This window comes from Leucoraja erinacea, chromosome 12, assembly GCF_028641065.1.
Source record: "Leucoraja erinacea ecotype New England chromosome 12, Leri_hhj_1, whole genome shotgun sequence".
Taxonomy (NCBI): Eukaryota; Metazoa; Chordata; class Chondrichthyes; order Rajiformes; family Rajidae; genus Leucoraja; species Leucoraja erinaceus.
In genome coordinates, this window is record NC_073388.1 from 52,772,473 (window position 1) to 52,798,569 (window position 26,097).

Genomic DNA, 26,097 nt, shown 5'->3' on the forward strand with positions numbered 1-26,097 from the left:
ATTTGGCCTCCACTGCCCTCTGTGGCAGGGAATTCCACAAATTCACAACTCTCTGGGTGAAAAGGTTTTTTCTCACCTCAGTCTTAAATGACCTCCCCTTTATTCTAAGACTGTTGCCCCTGGTTCTGGACTCGCCCCACATTGGGAACATTTTTCCTGCATCTAGCTTGTCCAGTCCTTTTATAATTTTATATATTTCTATAAGATTCCCCTCATCCTTACGGTCAGGAGTACTTTCTTTTGCCAAAAGATAGTGAACCGTTGGATTTAGCTACATAAGGTGGCAGTGAGGACTCAGTCGCTGAGTTATATTCAAGACGATTTTTTTTTTAAAGAATCAAAAAACTTGGGGTTGGTGCTAGAAAGTGCCATTGGACTAAAACATTAGCCATAATCTTATTAAAACGACAAAGCAACAAAAAACTACTCTGCTTCTATTTCATAAATTTTTTTGCCAATTTATACCCAAACTGGAATAGACAATAGGTGGAGTAGGCCATTCGAGCCAGCACTGTCATTCACTGTGATCCTGGCTGATCATCCACAATCAGTACCCCGTTCCTGCCTTCTCCCAATATCCCTTGACTCCGCTATCTTTAAGAGCTCTATCTAACTCTCTCTTGAAAGCATCCAGAGAATTGGCCTCCACCGCCCTCTGAGGCAGTATGTTTCCACAGACTCACAACTCTGTGTCAAAAAGTTTTTCTTCATCTCCATTCTAAATGGCCTACCCCTTATTTTTTAAACTGTGGCCCCTGGTTCTGGTCTCCCCTAACACTGGGAACAAGTTTCCTGCCTCTAGCATGTCCAATCCCTTAATAATCTTGTATGTTCCAATAAGATTCCCTCTCATCCTTCAAAATTCCAGAGAATACAAGCCCAGTCGTCCGTTCGATCAACATATGACAGACCCGCCATTCCGAGAATAAACCTCGTGAACCCACGCTGCATTCCCTCAATAGCAAGAACGTCCTTCCTCAAATTTGGAGACCAAAACTGCACACAATTCTCCAGGTGTGGTCTCACTAGGGCCCTGTAAAACTGCAGAAGGACCTCTTTGCTCCTATACTCAACTACTCTTGTTATGAAGGCCAACATGCCATTCCCTTTCTTCACTGCCTGCTGTATCTGCATGCTTACTTTCAGTGACTGATGAACTATGACCCCCCCCCCCCAGATCTCGTTGTACTTGACCGTTTCCCAACTTGACACCATTCAGATAATAAACCGCCTTCCTGTTTTTGCCACCAAAGTGGATAACTTCACATTTATCCACATTAAACTGCATCTGCCCACTCACCCAACCTGTCCAAGTCACCCTGCATTCTCATAGCATCCTCCTCACAGTTCACCACAGCCACCCAGCTTTGTGTCATCTGCAAATTTGCTAATGTCACTTTTAATCCCTTCATCCAAATCATTAATGTATATTGTAAATAGCTGCGGTCCCAGCACCTTGCAAACCCCACTAGTCACTGTCTGCCATTCTGAAAGGGACCCATTAATCCCTACCTTCGAAGGCTTCTGCCGTGGGCCCTGTGAATGGTAATTACAGCTCAATCCAGCACTAAATGCAGCTCAACTCTGCCTGTCTCGCCGGGTTAACCTGCAGCCCTGCCTGGACTGACAGAATGCCAGTCCGGAGCCGTGGAGCTAGCGCTGCTTCTCCGCACTGGTTGTAAACCTGGGCCATATTTCCCTTGTCCAGGCAGGGCTGTAGCTTAACCCGGCGGGAGAGTTGAGCTGTGGGCACTGCTCCCGTCTGACTCCCGACGTCTCTGGCCACCCCCGGGCGTGGGGGGCACTCGGGTGTGGGGGATGGTCCAGTGGAGGTTCGGCAGCGATTGCAGCGCCGGAGAGCCAGCCAGGATCGATCTTGGCTGCGGATGAGGCGCAGGTCTGCCGTTGTGACCCTATGACCTTGGCACATCTCCCTCCTCTAATCACAGCACTCTATCTTCAGTCCCACCTACTTCCACCTCCGACCGACACCTCTCTCCTCCAATCATCGCGCTGAATCATCATGTTCCGCCCCCATTACCCGCTGACCGACGTCTCTCTTGTTCAATTGGCGCCCTCGATCAGCAGTCCCACCCCCACTGTCTCGCGGAAAGATGTGATTTCACTGGGTTTTAAAAATCGAGATTACAAAAAATGCGGGGGGGGGGGGGGGGGAATCGTCCCCCACCTCTCAAAACATCCCCCCCCCGACATTTCCGCCAATGATCCCTACTCTTTGTTTCTTGTCTGCCAACCAATTTTCTATCCATGTCAGCACTCTACCCCCAATACCATGTGTCCTAATTTTGCCCACTAATCTCCTATGTGGGACCTTATCAAGTCCAGATACACTACATCCACTGGCCGTCCCTTGTCCAATTTCCTAGCTGCATCCTCAAAAAATTCAAGAAGATTAGTCAAGCATGATTTCCCTTTCGTAAATCCATGCTGAATCGGACCGATCCTGTTACTGCTAACCAAATGTGCCCCTATTTCATCTTTTATAATTGATTCCAGCATCTTCCCCACCACCAATGGCAGACTAACTGGTCTATAATTCCCTATTTTCTCTCCCACCTTTCTTAACAAGTGGGATAACATTAGATACCCTCCAATCCACAGGAACTGATCCTGAATCTGTAGAACATTGGAAAATGATCACCAATGTGTCCACGATTTCTAGAGCAACATCCTTAAGTACCCTGGGATGCAGACCATCAGGGCCTAGGGATTTATCAGCCTTCAGTCCCATCAGTCTACCCAACACAATTTCCTGCCAAATGTGAATTTCCTTCAGTTTCTCCGTCACCCTAGGTCCTCTGGCCACTAGTATATCTGGGAGATTGTGCGTCTTCATTAGTGAAGATAGATCCAAAGTACCTGTTCAACTCGTCTTCAATGGAGCCATATTTGTCTTAACTAATTTTTTCCTCTTCACATACCTAAAGAAGCTTCTATCCTCCTTTATATTCTTGGCTAGCTTACCTTTGTACCTCATCTTTTCTCCCCGTATTGTCTTTTTAGTTGTCTTCTGTTGCTCTTTAAAAGTTTCCCAATCCTCTGCCTACCCGCTCATCTTTGCTATATTATACTTCTCCTCTTTTATTTTTATACTGTCTTTGACTTCCTTCTTCAGCCATGGTCGCACCTTACTTAACATAAACAATTAGCTTTAGCACTTACCTGCACACAACCTGCTAACATCTCATACAATATGTGGGCACGTTTCTTCATTACTCTTACATCCACTAAAGTGGAGTCTGCACATTGCCCATTCTGAATCGGATTCATAAATCTGTTTCTGAATTCTTTTATTGAGCCAAGAAGATTCTCCTTAATGAAATTCACCATACAATGATCTGCAGGAGAAACATGTCAAATACTTAGACCAGACTTCACCCAAGTGACATAACTGCACCTAGAGCCCAACTGTAAATTCAGCTGTTTTTGCCTTAGAAGACCAATCTTACTGTCTCAGGTGGTCCTGGAGATAAGTAATTAAGGCCTTGAGTGGCAGAGTTTCAGTGATGTAATGCCTGCTCATGAAACTCATCAGAAGTTTTAACAGCCAGCAATCCCTAAACTACAGAATCATTTTAAATCTTTGAAAAATACTATAAACATTTAAACGTCTTAAAGAGATCAAACACGAACCACTCCAACATGTTTTCAATAATTAAAAACATTAAACAAAAAACTTTTGTTTTCTTCTCAGCCAAACAACCCTCATTCAAATGTAAAATATCATCTCAATCTAGGCCCAAGAAATTTAGGTTAACTCATGGATAGGGAAGAGGTTTAAAGAGATAAATGCAGGCTAATGGGACCTTGGTCGACATGAACGTGTTGGGCTGAAGGGTCTGTTTCCATGCTGTAATGACCTGTCGACCCATCGCAGGCTCCCACCGTCTACCAGGCAATTTAGAGCCCCGGCTTCCGACCCAACTCACGACTCGCCCTTCTTCATGCACCACACGTTCCGGCGACACAGATGTGTTGCAGCTCACATTGTAGCCTCTGGGGACAGCACTTTCGTTGGGGGGGAGCCTTCCCTCTGCTTCCACCCGCCTCCTATTCCCTAGCTCCCCCACCCACCACCGCTGCCACCTCCTTTTTCTTCCCCGGAGTGGCTGACATACTCCAGCTTGGAAGCAACATCAGATGAGAGCCCTACTGTGACAAAGCTCATTATCCACATTAAACTGCATCTGCCGTGCATCTGCCCACTCACCCAACCTGTCCAAGTCACCCTGCATCCTTATAGCATCCTCCTCAGTTCACACTCCCACCCAGTTTTCTGTCATCTGCAAATTTGCTAATGTTACTTGTAATTGCTTCATCTAAATCATTAATATAGCTGTGGTCCCAGCACTGAGACCTGCGTTACCCCACTAGTCAATGCCTGCCATTCTGAAAGAGACCTGTTAATCCTTACTCTTCGTTTCTTGTCTGCCAACTAATTTTCTATCCAAGGTACACAAAATTGCCGGAGAAACTCAGCGGGTGCAGCAGCATCTATTGAGCGAAGGAAAAAAAGGCAACGTTTCGGGCCGAAACCCTTCTTCAGACTCTTTCTATCCATGTCAGCACTCTACTCCCAATACCATGTGCCCAAATTTTGCCCACTAATCTCCTATGTGGGACCTTATCAAATGTTTTCTTAAAGTCCAGGTACACTACATCCACTGGCTCTCAACCTTGTCCATTTTCCTAGTTACATCCTCCAGAAGATTAGTCAAGCATGATTTCCCCTTCGTAAATCCATGCTGACTCAGACCGATCCTGTTACTGCTATCCAAATGTGCCACTATTTCATCTTTTATGATTGACACCTGCATGTTCCCCACCACCAGGCTAACTGGTCTATAATTCTCAGTTTTATCTCTCCTGCTTTTCTTATAAAGTTGGATAATATTAGCTACTCTCCACTCCACAGGAATTGATCCTGAATCTATAGAACATTGCGTCCATGATTTCTAGAGCCCTGGGATGCAGACCATCAGGCCCTGGGGATTTATCAGTCTTCAGTCCCATCAGTCTACCCAACACCATTTCCTGCCTAATGTGGATTTCCTTCAGTTCCTCCGTCACCCCAGATCCTCTGGTCATTAGTACATCAGGAAGATTGTTTGTGTCCTCCTTAGTGAAGACGGATCCAAAGTACCTGTTCAACTTATCTGCCATTTCCTTGTTCCCCATAATAAATTCACCCTTTTCAGTCTTCAAGGGTCCAACTTTGGTCTTAACTATTTTTTGTTAAGATTTTGGGGAGGTTTACTTGTAGCATTAACACTGGCAATAATCAGTTAAGCTGATAATTCATTTTTGCGCTAAATTTATCAATAAAACTAAAAGCATTAACATAAATGTTTAAATGTTCTGTAATTCATAGTATTAATGTAATCAGAAGAAAATAGTGATAAAACAGATGCACTTACATTCAACAAGATTGTTTTGTAATGGTGTCCCTGTTAGAATAATCCTCCTTCTTGTTCTGATAGAATTCATTGCCTTTGATATTGCCGAAGCTTCATTTTTAAGTATATGGCCTTCATCACAGACAACAAAGTCTGGTCCTGCAGGAGAAATCAAGTAATTTGAAATAATTTGAAAGACTTCCACAAATCCCACAGCCAAGATTTAAAATCACTGATATAATGAGAGGCAAATTCTCAGTAACGCAATTTCCAAACTATATAATCTGTTTCAGTAATTTTGTTTATGTATTCTAAACATTATGCAAGAGCATTAAGAACTATTTATGATACAACCTTGCTGCATCAGTTATTTTACTGGCTATAAATAGTCATAAATATAAAGACGGGGAGCAAATTACAAACTATTTTGAGGTAGCTAAATTCCAGTTTTATTTATTAATTAAAAATTATATCTAATTAGCCCTCAAATAGAACTGGAGCTAAAAAAAAAAAAAAAAAAATTCTGGTAAAGAAATCAAATTAAACCTTTTTAACTAAATACATTAATGATTAATCTACAATATGCATAATTGCAATTGATAAACATTAATGTACATTTAAAAACAATTATTTTGTGAACCATTAACATCTTAGTCATACCTTCGGCCCAAGTTGCTCATGCCAACCCCATCCACATTAGGCCCACCTGCCTGTATTTGGCCCATATCCTTCCAAACCTATGCAATCTACATACCGTCCAATGTATTTTAAATGTTGTGATCGTACCTGCCTCAACTACCTCCTCCAGCAGGATGTTCCATACACTCACCACCCTTTGTGTAGAAAACTTACCCTCTGGTTCCTTCTTCACTTTTCTATATAATTCCCCCCTCACCTTAACATAGAAACATAGAAATTAGGTGCAGGAGTAGGCCATTCGGCCCTTCGAGCCTGCATCGCCATTCAATATGATCATGGCTGATCATCCAACTCAGTATCCCGTACCTGCCTTCTCTCCATACCCCCTGCCCCCCTTAGCCACAAGGGTCACATCTAACTCCCTCTTAAATATAGCCAATGAACTGGCCTCAACTACCCTCTGTGGCAGAGAGTTCCAGAGATTCACCACTCTCTGTGTGAAAAAAGTTCTTCTCATCTCGGTTTTAAAGGATTTCCCCCTTATCCTTAAGCTGTGACCCCTTGTCCTGGACTTCCCTAACATCGGGAACAATCTTCCTGCATCTAGCCTGTCCAACCCCTTAAGAATTTTGTAAGTTTCTATAAGATCCCCTCTCAATTACCTTAAACCTACTCTGGTTCTTGATTCTCCTACTATCTGAGAATATCTGATCCCCTCATGATCATACACACCTCTATAAGATCACCCATCCCGTGCTCCAAGGTATAGATTCCTAGTCTGCTCAACCTTCCCCTATAGCTCAGGCCCTCGAGTCCTGGCAACCTCCTTGTAAATCTTCTCTGTAGTACCTTTTACAGCTTAACATTAACAAATAATGTTACAATATTTCTGTAAACTTTTAATGTATGATTTTCTCATGTCAAACCTCTAGATTGTAGTAATTTTGCTCCCCTCCCCCTCCTCCCCATTTAACAATATAGCATTATGTTTTGTAAAAGCAGATGATTCCTATTACATATTGCCAAAGGTTTACTTGATTTCAAATAATTTTAAGCTTTGGCCAGTAAGGGGCAATGTGTTGCACCCCTTTGTTCGGTGGTCAGGTTAACTAAAATATTTAAAATTAAACATTTTAAGAAATGTTACGTTTCCCCCCCCCAAATAAAACCCCATTAAAATGACTGACATGACGCCCTCATGATCCCATTTGCAACACTTCTCCAAAATGGTTTTAATAATTGCCTATAAAACCAATCACCGTAAATGCAGCACATTTGCAATAAATGGCTTCTCAGCTACTTTGCATCAAGATGTAAAGTGTGCGTTGTGTGGCACAATATTCACACATCTCTGCCCTCTCTCCTACCACACACACACTCTCTCTCTCTACTCCATGTAATAGAGACCAATGTTCCACTTCAATTGTTATAACCAGAAAAACAAATTTAGCTGTAATGTTTTTAAACACGAGAAAATTATGAAACTGTTTATAATATCATAAAATATTCTTCACAAAGGTATGTTGTCAAGACTTCAAATTATTCAAATTGTTCCTTTACTGTGTTGCCAATATTTTAGCTGAAGGAAACCTGATCTTGTCCAAAACTGGATGTCTAACAATTATCTCCTGGAGTTGACAGGCAGCTGCAGAATTTAAACTAGGTAGCAGTCAGGTGGAAGCTGATCCATCTCTCCAGGTACTGTTATCAAGGGGTAGACACATAAATAAGGCGAAGAAATGAAAGGCAGATTGGGACCAAGAATTAATAATGAGAGATTTGATAGAAAATTAGCAATATGTCCAACAGTATCAGAGACTATTTAAACCAGATTAATGTACTGACTATAGACTAAAAATGCTGGTTAACTCAGTGGGCCAGGCAGCCTTCTGGAGAGATGGAATGGGTGTCGTTTCGGGTCTTCAGACCTCAACCCGGAATGTCACTCAGACAGTAAAGGCCCTGTCCCACTTTCCCGTGTTACTCACGAACTCTCCCGAGTTTTCCCCTTGATTCGAACTCAGGAAATGTCGGTAGCGAGCTCGTAGGAGGCCGTAGGAGTCCATAGATGTTTCGTAGCGGCTCGTAATGCCAGCCGTAGAAACTCGGGGCATCAGGTAAGTCGGGACGTTTTTTCAACATGTTGAAAAATGTCCATGAGTTAAAAAAAATAGCCCCAAGTACCTATGAATGGCTATTACCGTAATTCTCCAAGTTCAAATCAAGAGGAAAACTCGGGAGAGATCGTGAGTAACTCGGGAAAGTGGGACAGGGCCTTTAGTAACTCTAGCATTTTGTGTCCATCTTCAGTAAAAAACAGCATCTGCAGTTACTTCCGACACAACATACTGACTAATATTTTATAACCTTATATAGACAAAGCATTCAATTGGGAACTTTATTCATAAAATATCACATCATTAGCCTTAAATAATTATGATTATTTATTTAAACAAGACACAAAATAGTAATTGGCCATTTTCCACCTTGAGCTCATTTCACAACACAATGAGGCCAAGTCTGATTTGCTGTAAATCCGTGCATCAGACTTTGCTCTAATTTCCCATTGGGCAAGATTAACAGCAAGCTACAATATAAAATTAATAAATGGCCTATTAGCAAATTTATTTTGAGGAAGAGAATGTTAAACTGCGTATTGAAATCTTTAACATCACTCCTTAAAGAACTTGTATTTAAATTTCAATTGTCTCCTAGCTGATTCCAGTAGGGGGAGAAAGCTAGAGCAGAGATTGGGGTGGGACAAAGCCCATCGAGAGGGTACCCTGCGTTGGCACTAAGCTCACCAACCCATGGTTACAGGTGCCACTTGGGTCACAGCAGGCGTCTGTTCCCGAGAACTGTTTGTATCCTGAAGCAATTTGGGTGTGCAACTATGAAACAAGCCCCTATATGGGAGATACCAGGAGAGATGTGTTGTCCCATAGGAATAGGCGGTCTGGAGAAGCATTTTAAATCTTGGTTTGCCATACTTAATAAAATTGATGTCAGCAAATTTAGTCCAAGCTGATCTTGGACTACGCCATGTTCTTTTAAAAGATTTTACTGCAGGCAAGCTTTTAAATGGTATTGATGGTTTCAAAAAGGCCACTGCTGATGACGAGAACAGCACGTCCCTAGTTGGGATTCACAAACTGTCATCAATGTGTTAACGAGAATGTATTCTTCCTTGGTTTGATGTACAGAACAGTCCCATTGCAGCCAGCAAATCCATGCTGCCCGTCTCCCAAAAGCATGCAGGCAGGTTAGGGCGACACACAAGTCAGGCGTTGTTAAACCAGGTACAACCTGTATCGAGCTTTTCACTGCTGCCCTTCTTAAATAAAGGAATATAGCTTTAATCCAATCAAGTTTCGATGTCAACTTATCGTGATCAAAAAATTACTTTTTGCCAGTCTGTATGCTTATTTTTCAACAGGATCCTCCTCCTAAAATCCTCGATGTTCTTCACCTCGGCACTGGTGGGGGATATAGCAAGCAGAACGCTAAATTAGACTAAACATTTACTGAAGAGAAAATTAACAACTTTGAAATCTGGTGGTTTTATTCTCTTAGGTGAAATGAACTGACAACATTTCCTTATACAGTGCCCTCCATAATGTTTGGGACAAAGAGCCATCATTTATTTATTTGCCTCTGTACTCCACAATTTGAGATTTGTAATAGAAAAAAAAATCACATGTGGTTAAAGTGCACATTGTCAGATTTTATTAAAGGGTAGTTTTATACATTTTGGTTTCACCATGTAGAAATTACAGTTGTGTTTTTACAAAGTCCCCCCATTTCAGGGCACCACAATGTTTGGGACATATGGCTTCACAGGCGTTTGTAATTGCTCAGGTGTGTTTAATTGCCTCCTTAATGCAGGAAAAAGAGAGCTCTGCACCAAGTCTTTCCTCCATTCTTTCCATCACCTTTGGAAACTTTTATTGCTGGTTATCAACATGAGGACCAAAGTTATGTTAATGGAAGTCAAAGAAGCTATTATGAGGCTGAGAAACAAGAAAAAACCATTAGATATCAGCCAAACCTTAGGCTTACCAAAATTAACTGTTTGAAACATCATTAAGAAGAAAGAGAGCACTGATGAGCTTACTAAACGGCGAGCTTACTGGCAGGCCAAGGAAGACCTCCACAGCTGATGACAGAAGAAATCTCTCAATAATAAAGAAAACTCCACAAACACCTGTCCGACAGATCAAAAACGCTCTTCAGGAGTCAGGTGTGGATTTGTCAATGTTCACAGAAGACTTCATGAACAGAAATACAGAGGCTACACTGCAAGATGCAAACCACTGGTTAGCTGCAAAAATAGGATGGCTGGGTTACAGTTTGCCAAAAGTACTTAAAAGAGCAACCAAAGTTCTGGAAAAAGGTCTTGTGGACAGATGAGACAAAGATTAACTTATATCAGAGTGATGGCAAGAGCAAAGTATGGAGGAGAGAAGGAACTGCCCAAGATCCAAAGCATTCCACGTCATCTGTGAAACGTAGTGGTGGGGGTGTTATGGCCTGGGCACGTATGGCCGCTGAAGGTTGTGGCTCACTTATCTTCATTGATGATGGTAGTAGCATAATGAATTCTGAAGTGTATAGACGCATCCTATCTGCTGAAGTTCAAACAAATGCCTCAAAACTCATTGGCCGGTGGTTCATTCTACAGCAAGACAATGATCCCAAACATACTGCTAAAGCAGCAAAGGAGTTTGTCAAAGCTAAAAATTTGTCAATGCTTGAGTGGCCGTCACCCAGCATTCTCATAGCATCCGCCTTCACCCGATCTGAACCCAATTGAGCATGCTGAAGAGAAAACTGAAGGGGACTAGCCCCCAAAAAAGCATTAGCTAAAGATGGCTGCAATACAGGCCTGGCAGAGCATCACCAGAGAAGACACCCAGCAACTGGTGATGTTCATGAATCGCAAACTTCAAGCCGGCACTGCATACAGAGGACATGCAACAAAATACTAAGCATGACTACTTTCATTTACATGACATTGCTGTGGCCCAAACATTATGGTGCTCTGAAATGGGGGGACTATGTATAAACACTGCTGTAATTTCTACATGGTGAAACCAAAATGTATGAAAATGACCTTTATTAAAATCTGACAATATGTACTTTAACCACGTGTTTTTTTTAAATTACAAATCTCAAATTATGGAGTAGAAGCAAATAAATAAGACGGATCTTTGTTCCGAACATGATGGAGGGTACTGTATGTAGGAAAGAACTGCAGAAGGGCCTCGACCCGAAACGTCACCCATTCCTTCTCTCCAGAGATTCTGCCTGTCCAGCTGAGTTACTCCAGCATCTTGTGTCTAACATCTCCTTATACGTTGTGAAGATGAAACTTAGCCTGGGGGGATTTTGGGTGGGGTGGGCACAGGAGATTGTGAGGAAATCCTACATTTTCAATTACTTTAATAAATTTCAGGCATAACAATTCACTGAACAAGGGGCAGCACGGTGGTGCAGCAGTAAAGTTGCTGCCTTACAGCATCGGAGAACCGGGTTCGATCCCGACTACAGGTGCTGTCTGTACGGAGTTTGTACGTTCTCCCCTTGACCGCTTGGGCTTTCTCCGAGATCTTCAGTTTCCTCCCACACTCCAAAGACTTACAGGTATGTAATCTAATTGGCCTGGTGTATGTGTAAATTGTCTCTAATGTGTGTAGGATAGTGCTAATGTGCGGGGATCGTGGTCGGTGCGGACTAAGTGGGCCGAAGGGCCTGTTTCCTCACTGTATCTCTAAACTAAACTCCAAAACCCAACTACTTTATTGGCCTGTTATGAAAGATAATGAAATAAAATAAAAACTAAGGCACATTTTGGGATAACAAGGATGATGGAAAGGAAAATAAAATTAAAATCTATAATTCCATCAAAAAAAAAACCTTTATCTAACAGCCACGCAGTCAGTGCAGAGAAAAGCAATCAAGTTTAAATAGACCAATTAGTTAAGTGTTCAAAACGTTTCAGGGGAAAAAGAAAAGCAGACCTTCTTTTGAAAAGTCAGAACCTAAGATAAGAACCAGCCGACTGCAACTTTTTGGAGATGGAGATCATTACAAATGTTACTGCAATCTGGCAACCATTTGCAATTATAAAATGATGTTAACATGTTTCTCCACTAAAACCACTGGCAAATAAAGTTGGATCACTCGATCAATATTTTAATGTTTATATCATGATATTTTCCAGCATATTGTAGTTTGTTTTGTCAAACTTTCTCTTCACAATTTCCAAGAAATTACGTAAGAACAATTGCGTCTTAGGTGTGTAGCTAAGGGAAGTGAGGAGATATATAGTCCAATCTCATAATCTATGGGGTTTGTCATTGAAGACAACCAGAGACATACTGAATAAAACACAAAGTCAAATTTTACAGCTGAGAAAATTCAGCGACTACTCTAAATAGGAATACATGGTACTAACCAACTCTGCACAACACTGAATTTATGATGAACTATCAATTCTACATGAAACTAGAGGTTAATGTTTTTATTACTCACTGAAAAATTTGTGGTTCATGAAACATAGAGAGCAGATTTACACAACTGATTTTATAATAATAATAATAATAATAATTTTATTTATAGAGCACTTTAAAAACAAACATAGCTACACACCAAAAATAACAATCAAAAGAAATAGTAGGAAAAGACATGTAAAATAAAGAAACATCAAAAACACCACAAACAGAAGCAAAGCCTCAGGCATGGTCAAAAGCCAGGGAGTACAACGTTTTAAACACTGGATTTTAGGGGGGCCTGTCTGACTGCAGCGGCATTCCTAGTGCATGAGAAGGCTCTATCCCCTCTGACTCCAGGAGCAGCTAGCTGACCTGAGGGACCGGGCAGGAGTGTATGGGTGGAGCATCAGAGAGGTAAGGCGGGGGGCGAGCCCATTCAGAGATTTAAAAACAAATAACAGTAACTTAAAATGACCCGAAAGTGCACCGGGAGCCAGTGTAGGGAGGCCAGAATTGGCGATATGTACTCCCTCTTTCGAGTCCCTGTTAAAAGGCGAGCAGCAGCATTCTGAACCAACTGGAGACGAGCCAGTGAAGAACGAGCAACACCAAAATAGAGCGCGTTACAGTAACCCAGCCTAGATGTAATAAAGGCATGGATTACTGTCTCAAAATGCTGCCGCTCGAGAATGGGCTTCACCTTCGCCAGCTTCCTTAGGTGAAAGAAGCTGGACTTAACCACCGCGCATATTTGGCGATCTAATTTAAAGTCACTGTCCATCCTAAAACCCAGGTTCACAACTGTTGGCTTCACGTACCTTGACAATGGACCTAAATCAACAAATGGAGGTTCACGGCAGCCATTGGGATCAAATAAAATCACCTCTGTCTTCTTTTCATTAAATCCAAGAAAGTTTATGGTTTAGCATTGCATTGACTATGGAAATGATGCATTGACTATGGAAATGTTTTGTCATATATCAACTAAATTGAAATTGTCGTAATAATTTTCATGGCAACATATCAAAAGGAATACCTTTCTTGAACTTTATTAATCAGAGCTTGTGAAAGACAAATTGACATTTATTGAATTTTCCATTTTTCTTTCAGAAATAACTTTCCAAAGCACTTTACAGCCAATGAAGTACTTCATTTTTTGTAATGTAAGCATTCCTGGAATGTATGAGCAGTAGCCATCTTGTAACTATGCTCCAATAAATAACAATAATCTGCTGTAGTAAAATGAGGGATAAATACGGGGAAAACTAAGGAATATTTTAAAATAGTGCCATTCTGTGGCGACATTTTGCAAGCAACACAACGGCAAAATATCAAATATAGCAGTTCTGAACTTATTTAGATAAAAGAAACAGCAGAAATCAGTGCTGTAACTGATAAGCTGCTAATCCATTTAAATGGATTAGCACTACTGTGATGTACTGCCAACAACTGAGCTGCCAATTGCAAGGCAGTCATGGAGGATCATTGTCAATACAGTGCCAGGAAACACTGGGGAAGCCATTGTTCCCAGAAATTAGACTGATGGGTGGGCTTCCAAGTAAGATGGAAGCGCAGGGGACTACGACCTCCCCACCATTCAACTGGCCAATGTTCAGTCCCTTGAGAAAAATGTTGAAGACTTAATGGCAAGATTGCTTTATCAAAGGGAGGTGAGAATGTGTTCTGTTCCAGAGACATGGCTCACCCCAGCTCCTCAGACTCTGCCCTCAAAACTGAAGGTTCCTCCACTCATTGCATGGATAGATCAGAGGCATCAGGGGAAAAAACAGGCAATGGTGTCTACCTCATGGTAAACTCCTCTTGGTGCTTCGATGTAGCGGTCCTGTCCAACTCCTGCTCTCCACAACTGGAACACCTGGCAATGAAGTGCCATCCCTTCTACCTCCTGAGGGAAATCACCTCCATCATCATTACCGCGGATTGTATCCCACCCCAGGCAGATGTTCATCTCACACTGATGGAGCTCCATGTTGTGGTCAACAAAAAACAGACAGCATACCCCGACGTCTTTCCTATCATAACTGGAGACTTCGACAAAGCCAGCTTGAAGAAGTCACTCACAAACTACCACCAGCACGTATCCTGCAGCACCAGAGGATCAAACACCCTCGACCACTGCTATTCCACCGTCAGATATTCCTTTTGCTTCATCTCGCACCATACTTTGGGAAATTGGACCACTTGGCTGTGCTCCTTCTTCCTGCGTACAGGCAACAGCTGAAGAACACAGCCCCAGTGGCGGAGACCACAGAGTTAGTCAGGGGAAGCAGAGGAACGACCACGTGACTGCTTGAAGTCGACTGGGTGATATTCAAGGACTCGGTAACGGACCATAACAAACACGCTAGTTGTCAGTGACTTCACAAGGAAATGTTTGGAGGTGTGTGTTCCCATGAAACCCATCCAAGTGCTCCCCCACCAGAAGCCTTGAATGAACCAGGAGTTCCTGGTTTTGAGCAATCATCTGAGGACCAGATCTCGGGCATTCAAGTCTGGCTACGCAGATTCATACAATAAATTCAGAAACTACTTTAATAAGGCCATCAAAAAGGCTAAACTGGAGGATGAGACTGATGTTCGATGGCTCTGTCAGGACTTGCACACTATTCACTTCCTACAAGGCAAAACTAGGGGTCTTAACCAAAATAGTCAAGCGATAGCAAGGCATCACTCCCAGACGAGCTCAATATGTTCTACACATACTGCGATAAGGAGGACACAGATGTGCATTCTCAATCCCCCATAGCTTGACGGTATTGTAATCGCAGTTACTGAGGCTACATCAGAAGATCCTTCAGGATGGTGAACCCTCAGAAAGTGCCTGGACCTGACGGTATAATTGGTAATGTTCTCAAAACCTGCGTGAACCAAATGATTGGAGTTTTTGTGGATATCTTCAACCTCTTATTAATGAAGTCTGAGGTTGCCACCTGTTTTAAAAGAGCCTCCATAATACAGGTTCCAAGTAATGTGATGTCCTTCAATGACTACTGACTGGTGGCACTAGTGTCCGTGGTGGTGAAGTGTTTTGAGGTTATGGCGCATATTAAATCCTAACACAACAAGAACCTCGACCCATTCCAATTTGCCTACCGCCACAAAAGATCAACGGAGGATGCGATTTCTCAGTGGACCACTTGGACAATAAAAACACATACACCAGGCTGTAGGTATGTTGCAAAACCTACCTGAAGCGTCGTTGAAAATCTGCCCCAGCCCGTGTGTGTGATTTTGGCGCTGTTTAGAGGGGGCGGGTTTAAAACGCGATTTTCACTAGGCTGTTGCAATCGAAAATGTTCAGCCTAGTAAATCATTAACGAAAAATCGCTGAAAGACCCCGTCGCAAAAGGTAATATTAGTTTTTATGGCCTTGTATAATAGTTATAGTAGTTTCAAAAATCATTCTCTAAACCCGCGACCTCTCGCAGCCCCAGGGTTTTATAAAGCAAACAATTAAAGGTATGTACCTTATTTTTACATTAAAAAGGGCTTCTTTAGAATCCTTTATACAAGTTTAATATTGCGAAAAGCTCATTTTGGCCCCATTATATCCCGCAGTATTTTTCTGGGCATTTGAGGTACAAATCTACTGCAATGTGAACGTTCTAAACCAGCGCGTTCACAGGAACCCACTGGAAAGCCGATTTAAAATGGACTTTAATCTTTAATTTACAGCAATTGAACACTAAATTCCTTCCATTTGGCCTATAAATGAATGTAAATGAGATTTCAAAATCATGTTTTATTGTGAATTATTTATGAATATTATTTGGACACTTGGGCTACTTAAAAATGTTAATCATTTATTAAGAAATGGATAGATGTTTAGATCTAGTAATTGAAGTTTGAAATTTGCTACACTTGGGTAACTAACTAATTATATGTTTTAATTTCAGGTCATCCAAGTTAGATTATTTTATATTTGTTTCAGAATGGTTCAATCTACGATAACTGAAAATTTCATTCAGTTCTCTTAATTTTTAAGAAGGTTATGGCCTTTTGACAGCACACGATCACAGCTTTTTTGTTATGTCCATAGAAAATCAATAGGGAACAAGATGCTAATTTCCGAGAATGAAAATGGCCATAACCTTTTAAATACTTGAGATATGAAAGTGAATTAGGTGTCAAATTAAACTTCTTTTTATGCTTTATCTGATGGGATAAATTACAGACTTGATTTTTTAAATCTCAAAATTTTGTAACATTGCTACAGGCTGTTCATAGACTACAACTTGGCATTTAATACCATAATCCTCTCCAAACTTGTTACCATAGTCAGAGAATTCATCAACAGATCACAATTGGTGCGACTTGGCAGAAACACTTCCTCCTCAATAACCATCAGCACAAGAGCACCTCAAGGATATATGCTCAGCCCCTGCACTACTCACTCTATACCAAAGCTCTAGTATCTTTGCTCTATACCCAAGCCTGGGTCCATCTTTAAATACCACAGTTGTTGGACGAATTACAGATCATTTAGAGTCAGAGTATACGAAGTATTAATAAGTGTTGACATAATAAACATTCATCTCAAACTGTTCTCGTGTTGGTCTCAAAACCATTATTTTTATTTTTCAATCGATTACTACAATGATGTTGGCAATTTAAATTATATTGCCCACTTGATGTATCTTTTTTTTTTAAATTTGACAAAAAAGCATTTTAACTTGCGTTGACCTTCAATAAGTCTTCAAGAATATAACGATGCAAGGATCTCACATAGTCCTTCAATACCACCTGACCATTGAATAAATTCACAACTGATATGAACTGTACTTGAAACCATTTCAAATCCATAATCCCTCCCAATCGCCCCTTTGTGTAGAAACATCTTCCTAGTCAATTAATGGAGTTTCCACACGCACTGAGTTAGTGGACTCCAAAAATTCACAACCCTCTATCCTAAACAAAAAGAGTACTTTAGAAATAACAAAATCAAGCTAATGCAGTGGAAGAGTCTTTGTGGTGGCGTGGAGGTAGTATCTATGTACACAGGACATGAAAATATCAAGGACGGTTGCAGAATTCATCAAAAGTGAATAGAAAATTATCATATCAAACTAGGATTGATTTAAACCGCAGCTATACAAACCTCATGCTGCTCCACACATATAGTACAGAGCACATTTCACTGCAAAGAAAGCTTTCGCATTTGAGGTCATGCTATATGGCTTATTAACTTGATAAGCTAAAAATTCCAATGAAGTACACCTACAAGGAAGGGATGGAAAATATGACGGTCTTCAACACACAGCAGCTGATAAAAGGTTCATTATTTATTATAAATCAGAAAGTGGGAGATTGTTGTGAACCAAAGGTATTGAGGAATATGATGAAAAAGCATATGGATTAAGTCAGCTATGATGTAAATGAATGTTTGAAAAATTGGAATGTGATCAAAACTTCTTTGAAGAACAATAAATCATTAAAATATCTCACCAGGGTCGACTAAAGTCTTCTGGAATATTTCTTTCATCTTCCTACTTTTCACATTTCTGCCTTGTGCAAGATTACGATACATTTCATAACCTAAAACCATGACACCGCCATCCTCCATCCATCTTTCAAGAAGGTAGGATCTCTCCTGAGGGCGTTTAACTGTCGCCAATTCAGTTACCTTGAGGAGGGAAAACAACAGCTATATTACTGAAGTCTGTCAAATTCCAGAAGTTTCAAGAATTTAAATAATGAAATATACACAAATTCTCAAAATATATTCTGTAACAGTGAAGTACATATTCTAAAATAGATCCTTAATATACAAAATACATAGGGTATGATACCAAAGCACATTTTTGATTTGTAGAACATTACAAAATATCAAGTTATCATAATAATTGTGAATGACAAACGGAAAATTCTCAGGTTTTCAAGAATATCTTTTTGTTATCATGCAATATCTGTTTTGCTATATCTCTTTCGTGAACAGCAGACCCTCTGATATTAGGAATTACTGATTTACCTTAATAAATCAATAGTTCAGGACATTCTCTAACCACAATTACCGTATGAAAATATTCATATTTACACACCTTATCAGATGTTCCCAGTAGAGTAATTTTACCCATTGAATTTTTTAAATACAAGAAAACAAGTTGTCAAGTTGAGTGTCATACAGAAACAGGTCCTCCATGTGAGCACTAGTTCAGCTTAGTTTATTGTCACATGTATCGAGGTACAGTTAAAAGCTTTTCTGTTGCATGCTATCCAGTCAACGGAAATACTGTACAGGATTACAATCAAGTCGTCCACCGGGAACAGATACAGGATAAAGGGAAAAACGTTTAGTGTAAGATAAAGCCCAGCGAAGTGCGATTAAAGATAGTCTGTGGGTCTCCAATGAGGTGGATGGTAGGTGAAGGCCGCCGTCTAGAAGGTGATGGGATGTTTCAGTTACCTGATTACAGCTGGGAAGAAATAGTCTCTCTAATCCCATTTCCCAGTACTTTCTTTTTTTTTTTTTAGTTTAGAGAGAAAGAGCAGAAACAGGCCCTTCGGCTCACCGAGTCTGTGCCAAAAGTCGATCTCTACACACTAACGCTATCCTATGCAGACAAGGTTTCAAAGGTCTTTTATTGTCACGTGTACAAATTAAGGTAGTGATATGCAAATTATCATACAGTTGTGGCGCGGCAATAGGCCCAAAATGAAGGCGAGGAGCCAGGTATTTCGGGAGGACTTTAATTAGGTGTTTTTCTCCTGTCCAGATGGGACCGCAAGAGAAAGATCGCGCCTGATCCACTGCCCTTTATCCCTGTAGCTAAGGGCCGCCCCCGGACTCGTCCATTCCCGTGCCGAGGGGTTCGATAGTGGAAATGGCCCGATCCTTGGGAGCAGCCACAGTCATACTAAAAAAACAAGACACACAACTACATAAACATTCTCCACAGCGATTCCCCACCCACATTCCTCACTGTAATGGAAGGCAATAAAGTCTAATCTTCTTCCCTCATTTCTCTCCCGCAGTCGGAGTGGTCAAACTTTCCGTCGGGGCGGTTGAAGCTCCTGTGGCTTGGAGTTCCCGAAGTCAGTCTGACCAGAGACCGCGAACACTGTGATGCTAAAGTCCGCAGGCACCTGCGGTGGAGCTCAGAGGTCGATCCCTGGCAAAGGGATAGCGGGCTCTGGGATGTTAAAGTCCTGCAGGCACCCCGGGGTGGAGTTCCTGAAATTGGTCTCCAGGAAAGGCCGCCAACTCCTCAATGTGGACGGAGATACGATACGGAAAAGGAAAAAAAAATAGCATCTCCGTCAAGGTAATATGGCCGTCTGAATCCTTCCAGAACAAGCACATCCTTCATTTTACTTCGGAGTCACGTGAGTGACTACGTGAAGACCACGCTAGCACGACATATCGTCTAACGCATTGCGCAGCGACTGGCGGGGTGAAGCGTTCCCCCGCAGCGGCAAGATTTAAAAACGGGACCGACAGGTAAGTTTGCTGATCTGAGGTCGTGTTTGTGCTGTTTTCTGTGTTACAGAAGGAGAGCTATGGACAAAGGAAAGAAATCCAAACGGGTCACGTTTAGACTGGCTGTGGGGGACCGCGAAAGTACGGGCAGCAAGTAGTGACCGGCGGCACCTGGATCGCAATCTATGCGATTAACAGTCACCGACATGGCACCTGCACAGTCCGAACCAGCGCCACGGACTGGGAGAAAAGCCAAGCAAAAGTCGGCCAGGCCGGTCGACTCGGGCCAGGAAGACTCGCTGCCGGTGAGCAGAGGAGGTGACCACATATCCCCCATAGAACGGTTGATGGAGCAGATGCTCCAACGTGACATGCTCCGCGATATGGAGTATTGTCACCATGGGGGTCCTGGGACACCCATGGCAGCACCTTACCAAGGGCTGCATAATGCATCTCCCTAGACAAAGGGGAGCATTACGGGCCAGGGCTGGGTTGGCTGAAGACACCGCGAGTGTGCTAGGGGTGCAGGATCCACAAAAGCTGCTTGGGGTGGTCTCAAAGTTTGCGATGCCAGCGCAAACGGGACAGCAGTTACAGCCAAAGCTAGCAGCAAGCATTGATTACCTTTCATTCAACCAGCTGCAGGAACAAGTGTTGAATGAAACAACAGCCAAATATATGGCACCTGAGAACTGTGTCTCACTATGTTCCTGCAGTAAACAGTTCTGAGGGTACATCGGTGCAGGCATCTGAACCCAAGAGGTGAAGATGCAGAAAATACTAAAATTGTTGGCTTCGGGAATAACGCCGTTTGCTCGACCGGTGGATGGAACAGAGATGTCAGAGACACAACAGGATGCACTGGCACTTCTCTGCAACACGCAATTTGAAATTAATTGCCTAAGGAAAAACGCCATTCAACCAGCTTTGAACCCCAAATTTGCAGGGTTGTGTAAAACTACCAGTATAACCACCAATACTGCTATTTGGGGGCAATCTATCTAAGCAGGTTAAAGAGCTCGACAAGGAAGCCAAAGCCGTCGGGCTCATGAAGGCGTCAACTTCGAGCAAGAACTTACATCTCCGGCGGCAGCACCCCTACGCACCCACCAGCAGGCAATGACACCAGGACGCTGGTGAAAGCACGAAGGCCGCACAACCAACACCGGGGTCTTTTTTTAGGCCACGGCCCAGAGCGATCTTCGTGGAAGATGCGCCAACCCCGCACTCCGGCGCCTCTTCCTCCGATGAGGCAGAAGCAGAAGAAATGAACACTCCACCGGTAACCATGGAGGTAGGTGGGTCTGGTTCCTTCCAGAACATAGAGGGTGTAAGTTCTATACTAACTGGGAGTAAGTTACACCTGCTTTGGGGGGCATGGAAGTCTATAACTACTGACCCTTATATACTACATAGTATTCACGGTTACGAAATTGAGTTTATTCATAAAGACATTCCCCCAGTTCAACATGCGCCTAGCCGAGAGTTTGTGCTTTAACAGGAAAAACTGGAGGACGACTTTCCAGAATTTGTGTCCAACATTTTCACAAAAACTAAAGAAGATGGTGGATGCCACATCATCACTTCAAAATGAAAACCTTTGTTACTGCCAAACAATTGATTTCCGAAGGTTACTTCATGGCTTGCATCAATCTAAAAGATGCATACTGTTCGGTACCTATACAGAAGGATCATCGCCGATATCTGAAGTTTAACTGGATGGGACAGCAGTGGCAGTATAAAGCATTGCCTAATGGTTTAACATCAGCCCCCAGACTATTTACTAAGATATTAAAAACCAGCCTGGGCATTTCTCCGAAAACAGAAACATATTGTCATGGCAGGTTTGCGGATGACACAAAGCTGGGTGGCAGTGTGAACTGTGAAGAGGATGTTAAGAGGTTGCAGGGTGACCTGAACAGGTTGAGTGAGTGGGCAGATGTGTGGCAGATGCAGTATAACATAGATAAATCTTAGGTTATCCACTTTTGCGGCAAAAACAAGGCGGCAGATTATTATCTCAATGGGGTTAGGTTAGGTAAGGGGGAGGGTGCAGCAAGACCTGGGCGTCCTTGTACACCGGTCACTGAAAGTTGGCGTGCAGGTACAGCAGGCAGTGAAGAAAGCTAATGGAATGTTGGCCTTCGTAACAAGAGGATTTCAGTATAGGAGTAAAGAGGTTCTTCCGCAGTTGTATAGGGCTCTTGAGTATTGTGTACAGTTTTGGTCTACTAATTTGAGGAAGGACATCCTTGTGATTGATGCAGTGCAGCGTAGGTTCACGAGATTGTCCCTGGGATGGCGGACTGTCTTATGAGGAAAGATTGAAAAGACTAGGCTTGTATTCACTGGAGTTTAGAAGGATGAGGGGATATCTTATAGAAACATATAAAATTATAAAAGGACTGGACAAGCTATATGCAGGAAAAATGTTCCCAATGTTGGGCGAGTCCAGAACCAGGGGCCACAGTCTTAGAATAAAGAGGTTCTTTTTCACCCAGAGAGTTGTGAATTTATGGAATTCCCTGCCACAGAGGGCAGTGGAGGCCAAGTCACTGGATGGATTTAAGAGAGAGTTAGATAGAGCTCTAGGGGCTAGTGGAGTCAAGGGATATGGGGAGAAGGCAGGCACTGGTTATTGATAGGGGACGATCAACCATGATCACAATGAATGGCGGTGCTGGCTCGAAGGGCCAAATGGCCTCCTCCTGCATCTATTTTCTATGTTTCTAAACCAGTTATCAAAATTTGAATTACATTTGTCATAGACAACTAAGATACCATATAATAGGGTTGAAATAATTGCTCAATGTTTATTCTCCACCTGCAGAATGTAATACAACCAAGTTGGCTGATTGCATGAATGTTGAAAACTGAAAACCAATTGGAAGAAGTGGAAGGCATGAAGTACCTGCAGCAGGTTAGGAAGAGTATGAAGCCAAGGCTAAACTACATGCAATCAGAGACTAAGTAGGGCAAGCAAAGTGGAGGGTGATTAATCTGGGGATTTTGGAAAGAGACGCGAGAACAGGAAACTAATACAAACAACATATGGTTGAGACAACTGAACTGATTCACATTGGTATATATTAGAATCACTGTACAATTGCAATATTTTAAAAACCATTTAGATTTATAAACCAAGTGTTGTCATACTAATTGTTTCAAAAGGTGATCTCATGTGCATCCAAGTTACTGTTATGTGAACATTACGAATGATAGAAAATAAAGCTAATTCAAAAAAGAATTTTATATTTTAAATCAAAAGCAATAAAATCAAACTACGAAATATCACCAAATGAAAGCTCAAAGCTAAAGAAAGGTAAATAAATACCTCTAAGCATTCATCATCGTCCAGTCCTTCCTGCCATTTTGAAAATTCATTGATCCAATTAAGAACAGTGTTTAGTGGGCAAACAATTAAAGCAGTAGTGAATTCAATTTTCTCAGACAACAGCATGGTGTGCAAAAAAGTCACTACCTGTAAGTAAGACATGAAAAACATTTTAGAAAGTCGGTGTAATTCATAACGATTTTAACCAGTTTTCCTTTCAAGTACTTTCAAATAACAGGAATGCATGTTTGTGCTGAATAAACTTGACTGATACGACTTCTAAAGAAAATTGAGTTTGTATTAATAGTATCTTTCTGCCTCATGTGTATTGTATTCAGGCGACCCAGTATTTAATCCTTTGATTAGTTGGCTAGTTATTTAAATCCATAACGGGCATGAAATTTATTGCTATAATTTTGCAATAAACTCGATCTATTTTGTTGGTGTCCTTTACTGCTCCCTCTTGAAAACAACACCAAGTAGCTCGAGCACTGTTCCACACATACACTTTGATGGAACAATAAAAGTCAAATACTGTAAAGGCTATCAATCCACAGAAAAACAAAATGCTGGAAATGCTCATCAGTTCAGGCAGAGATGCAGAGAAACGACCGGAGTCATTAGATCAGTTCAATTAGAAAAGAACATCGACCCAAAACGTTTGTTTAAGAAGGAACTGCAGATGATTGAACATCGAAGGTAGACAAAAATGCTGGAGAAACTCAGTGGGCGAGGCAGCATCTATGGAGCGAAGGAAATAGGCAATGTAAAAGACCTTTCTTCAGACTGATGTGAGGGTGGGTCGGGGCGGGAAGAAGAAAGGAAGAGGTGGAGACTCCGTGGGCTGAGGGAGAGCTGAGAAGGGGAGGAGAAAGCAGGGACTACCTGAAATTGGAGAAGCCAGTGTTCATACTGCTGGGCTGCAAACTGCCCAAGCGAAATATGAGGTGCTGCTCCTCCAATTTACAGTGGGCCTCACTCTGGCCATGGAGGAGGCCCAGGACAGAAAGGTCGGATTCGGAATGGGAGGGGGGTTGAAGTTCTGAGCCACCGGGAGATCAGGTTGGTTATTGCGAACCTAGTGGAGATGTTGGGCAAAGCGATCGCCAAGCCTACGCTTGGACTCACCGATGTAGAGCAGCTGACACCTAGAGCAACGGATGCAATAGATGAGGTTGGAGGAGGTGAGGGTGAACCTCTGCCGTACCTGGAAAGACCGCATGGGTCCTTGAATGGAGTCAAGGGGGGAGGTAAAGCGACAAGTGTAGCATTTCCTGCGGTTGCAAGGGAAAGTGCCAGGAGAGGGGGCGGTTTGGGTGGGAAGGGACGAATTGAACCACGGAGTTAAGGAGGGAGCGGTCTCTGCGGAAAGCAGACAGAAGAGGAGATGGGAAGATGTGGCCAGTGGTGGGATCCCGTTGGAGGTGGCGAAAATGTCAGAGGAATATTTGTTGTATGTGACGGCTGGTAGGGTTGAAGGTGAGGACAAGGGGGACTCTGCCCTTGTTACGAGTGGGGGGGGGGGAGATGGGGAGTGAGAGCAGCGTTACAGGATATAGAAGAGACCCCGGTGAGAGCCTCATCTATAGTAGCAGAGGGGAACCCCCGTTTCCTGAAGAATGAGGACATTAACTGTTAACGTTAACCAAAACATTAACCGTTTCTCTCTTCACGCCTGACCTGCTGAGTTTTCCCAGCATTTTATTTTATGAGTTCATATTCATCATCAATTGAGAAGCATCATACAGTGATTGCAATACTGGAATAACTGAATGCACTCTATTTCAGTGCATAATTACAACATTCAAAAACACTATGTATTAAGCATTCAAATTTGTCTGCAAGGTTCAGCTGTTAGAAAGGTAGACAAAAGTGCTGGAGAGACTCAGCGGGTGAGGCAGCATCTATGGAGCGAAGGAAATAGGCAACGTTTCGGGCCTAAACCCTTCTTCAGACTGATGTAGGGTGAGGGGGGAGGTAAGAAGAAAGGAAGAGGAGGAGCCAGAGGCTAAGGGAGAGCTGAGAAGGGGAGGAGACAGCAAGGGCTACCGAAAATTGAAGAAATTGTTACGAGCCTTTTGTAAAAGACAGATTTAAAGAACGTCAAGTTGCCATTGACCCATAGCTTAATTGTGGATCTGGATTGCAATTGAATGTCATTGTTATAAATTTAAAAAAATCTGAAATCTGGCAAACAACCAAGTGGCCTCCTCAATTACAGTTTTATCTTTGCACACTCTGCTTACCTGCAGTGTCTTTCCAAGTCCCATGCAATGTGCCAATATGCAGCCTGAGCCCGTCTCTTTCACGGTTTTGCTCATCGACTCACAGCAACAATCCCACATGAACTGCACACCTGCATAAAAATGCAATTTTAATTATAAAAATCTATACAAACTGATACAGCCTTCATATTTCTACAACTTATACTGCCATTTTATCAATTAAATGAACAGGGGTAGTTAAGAGACAGAGAAAAGTCAAATGAATGTAGCAGTGCACGTCCCACTCCCAGAGGTGGAGAAAACTAAAAACAAGCCAAACCAATATCATAGGAATGATCCGAAAGCTTCGGGTACTTAATATACAGTGCATTCGGAAAATATTGAGACCAGGCACGTGCCGTCAGGGTAGGCAAGGTAGGCACTGCCTACCCTGACTAAAATTATAACATGGTAATTATTAAATATAAATAGTAAAGGCATGGGAGAATTATGCCTACATAAGAGATCGATCTCTTAGGTAGGCATAATTCTCCCGTGTCTTTCATCCGCA

The 26,097-nt window shown here is 42.2% G+C and overlaps 1 protein-coding gene across 1 annotated transcript in view; it reads right to left on the reverse strand.

Moving 5' to 3' along the window:
* The window catches only part of atrx (ATRX chromatin remodeler), a 225,058-nt gene that overhangs the window by 72,194 nt on the left and 126,767 nt on the right, over positions 1–26,097 (reverse strand). The window contains 5 exon segments of the mRNA XM_055644141.1: positions 3,184–3,359; positions 5,439–5,576; positions 18,017–18,194; positions 23,323–23,469; positions 25,569–25,678. Coding sequence (XP_055500116.1) covers positions 3,184–3,359; positions 5,439–5,576; positions 18,017–18,194; positions 23,323–23,469; positions 25,569–25,678 — 749 coding nt within the window.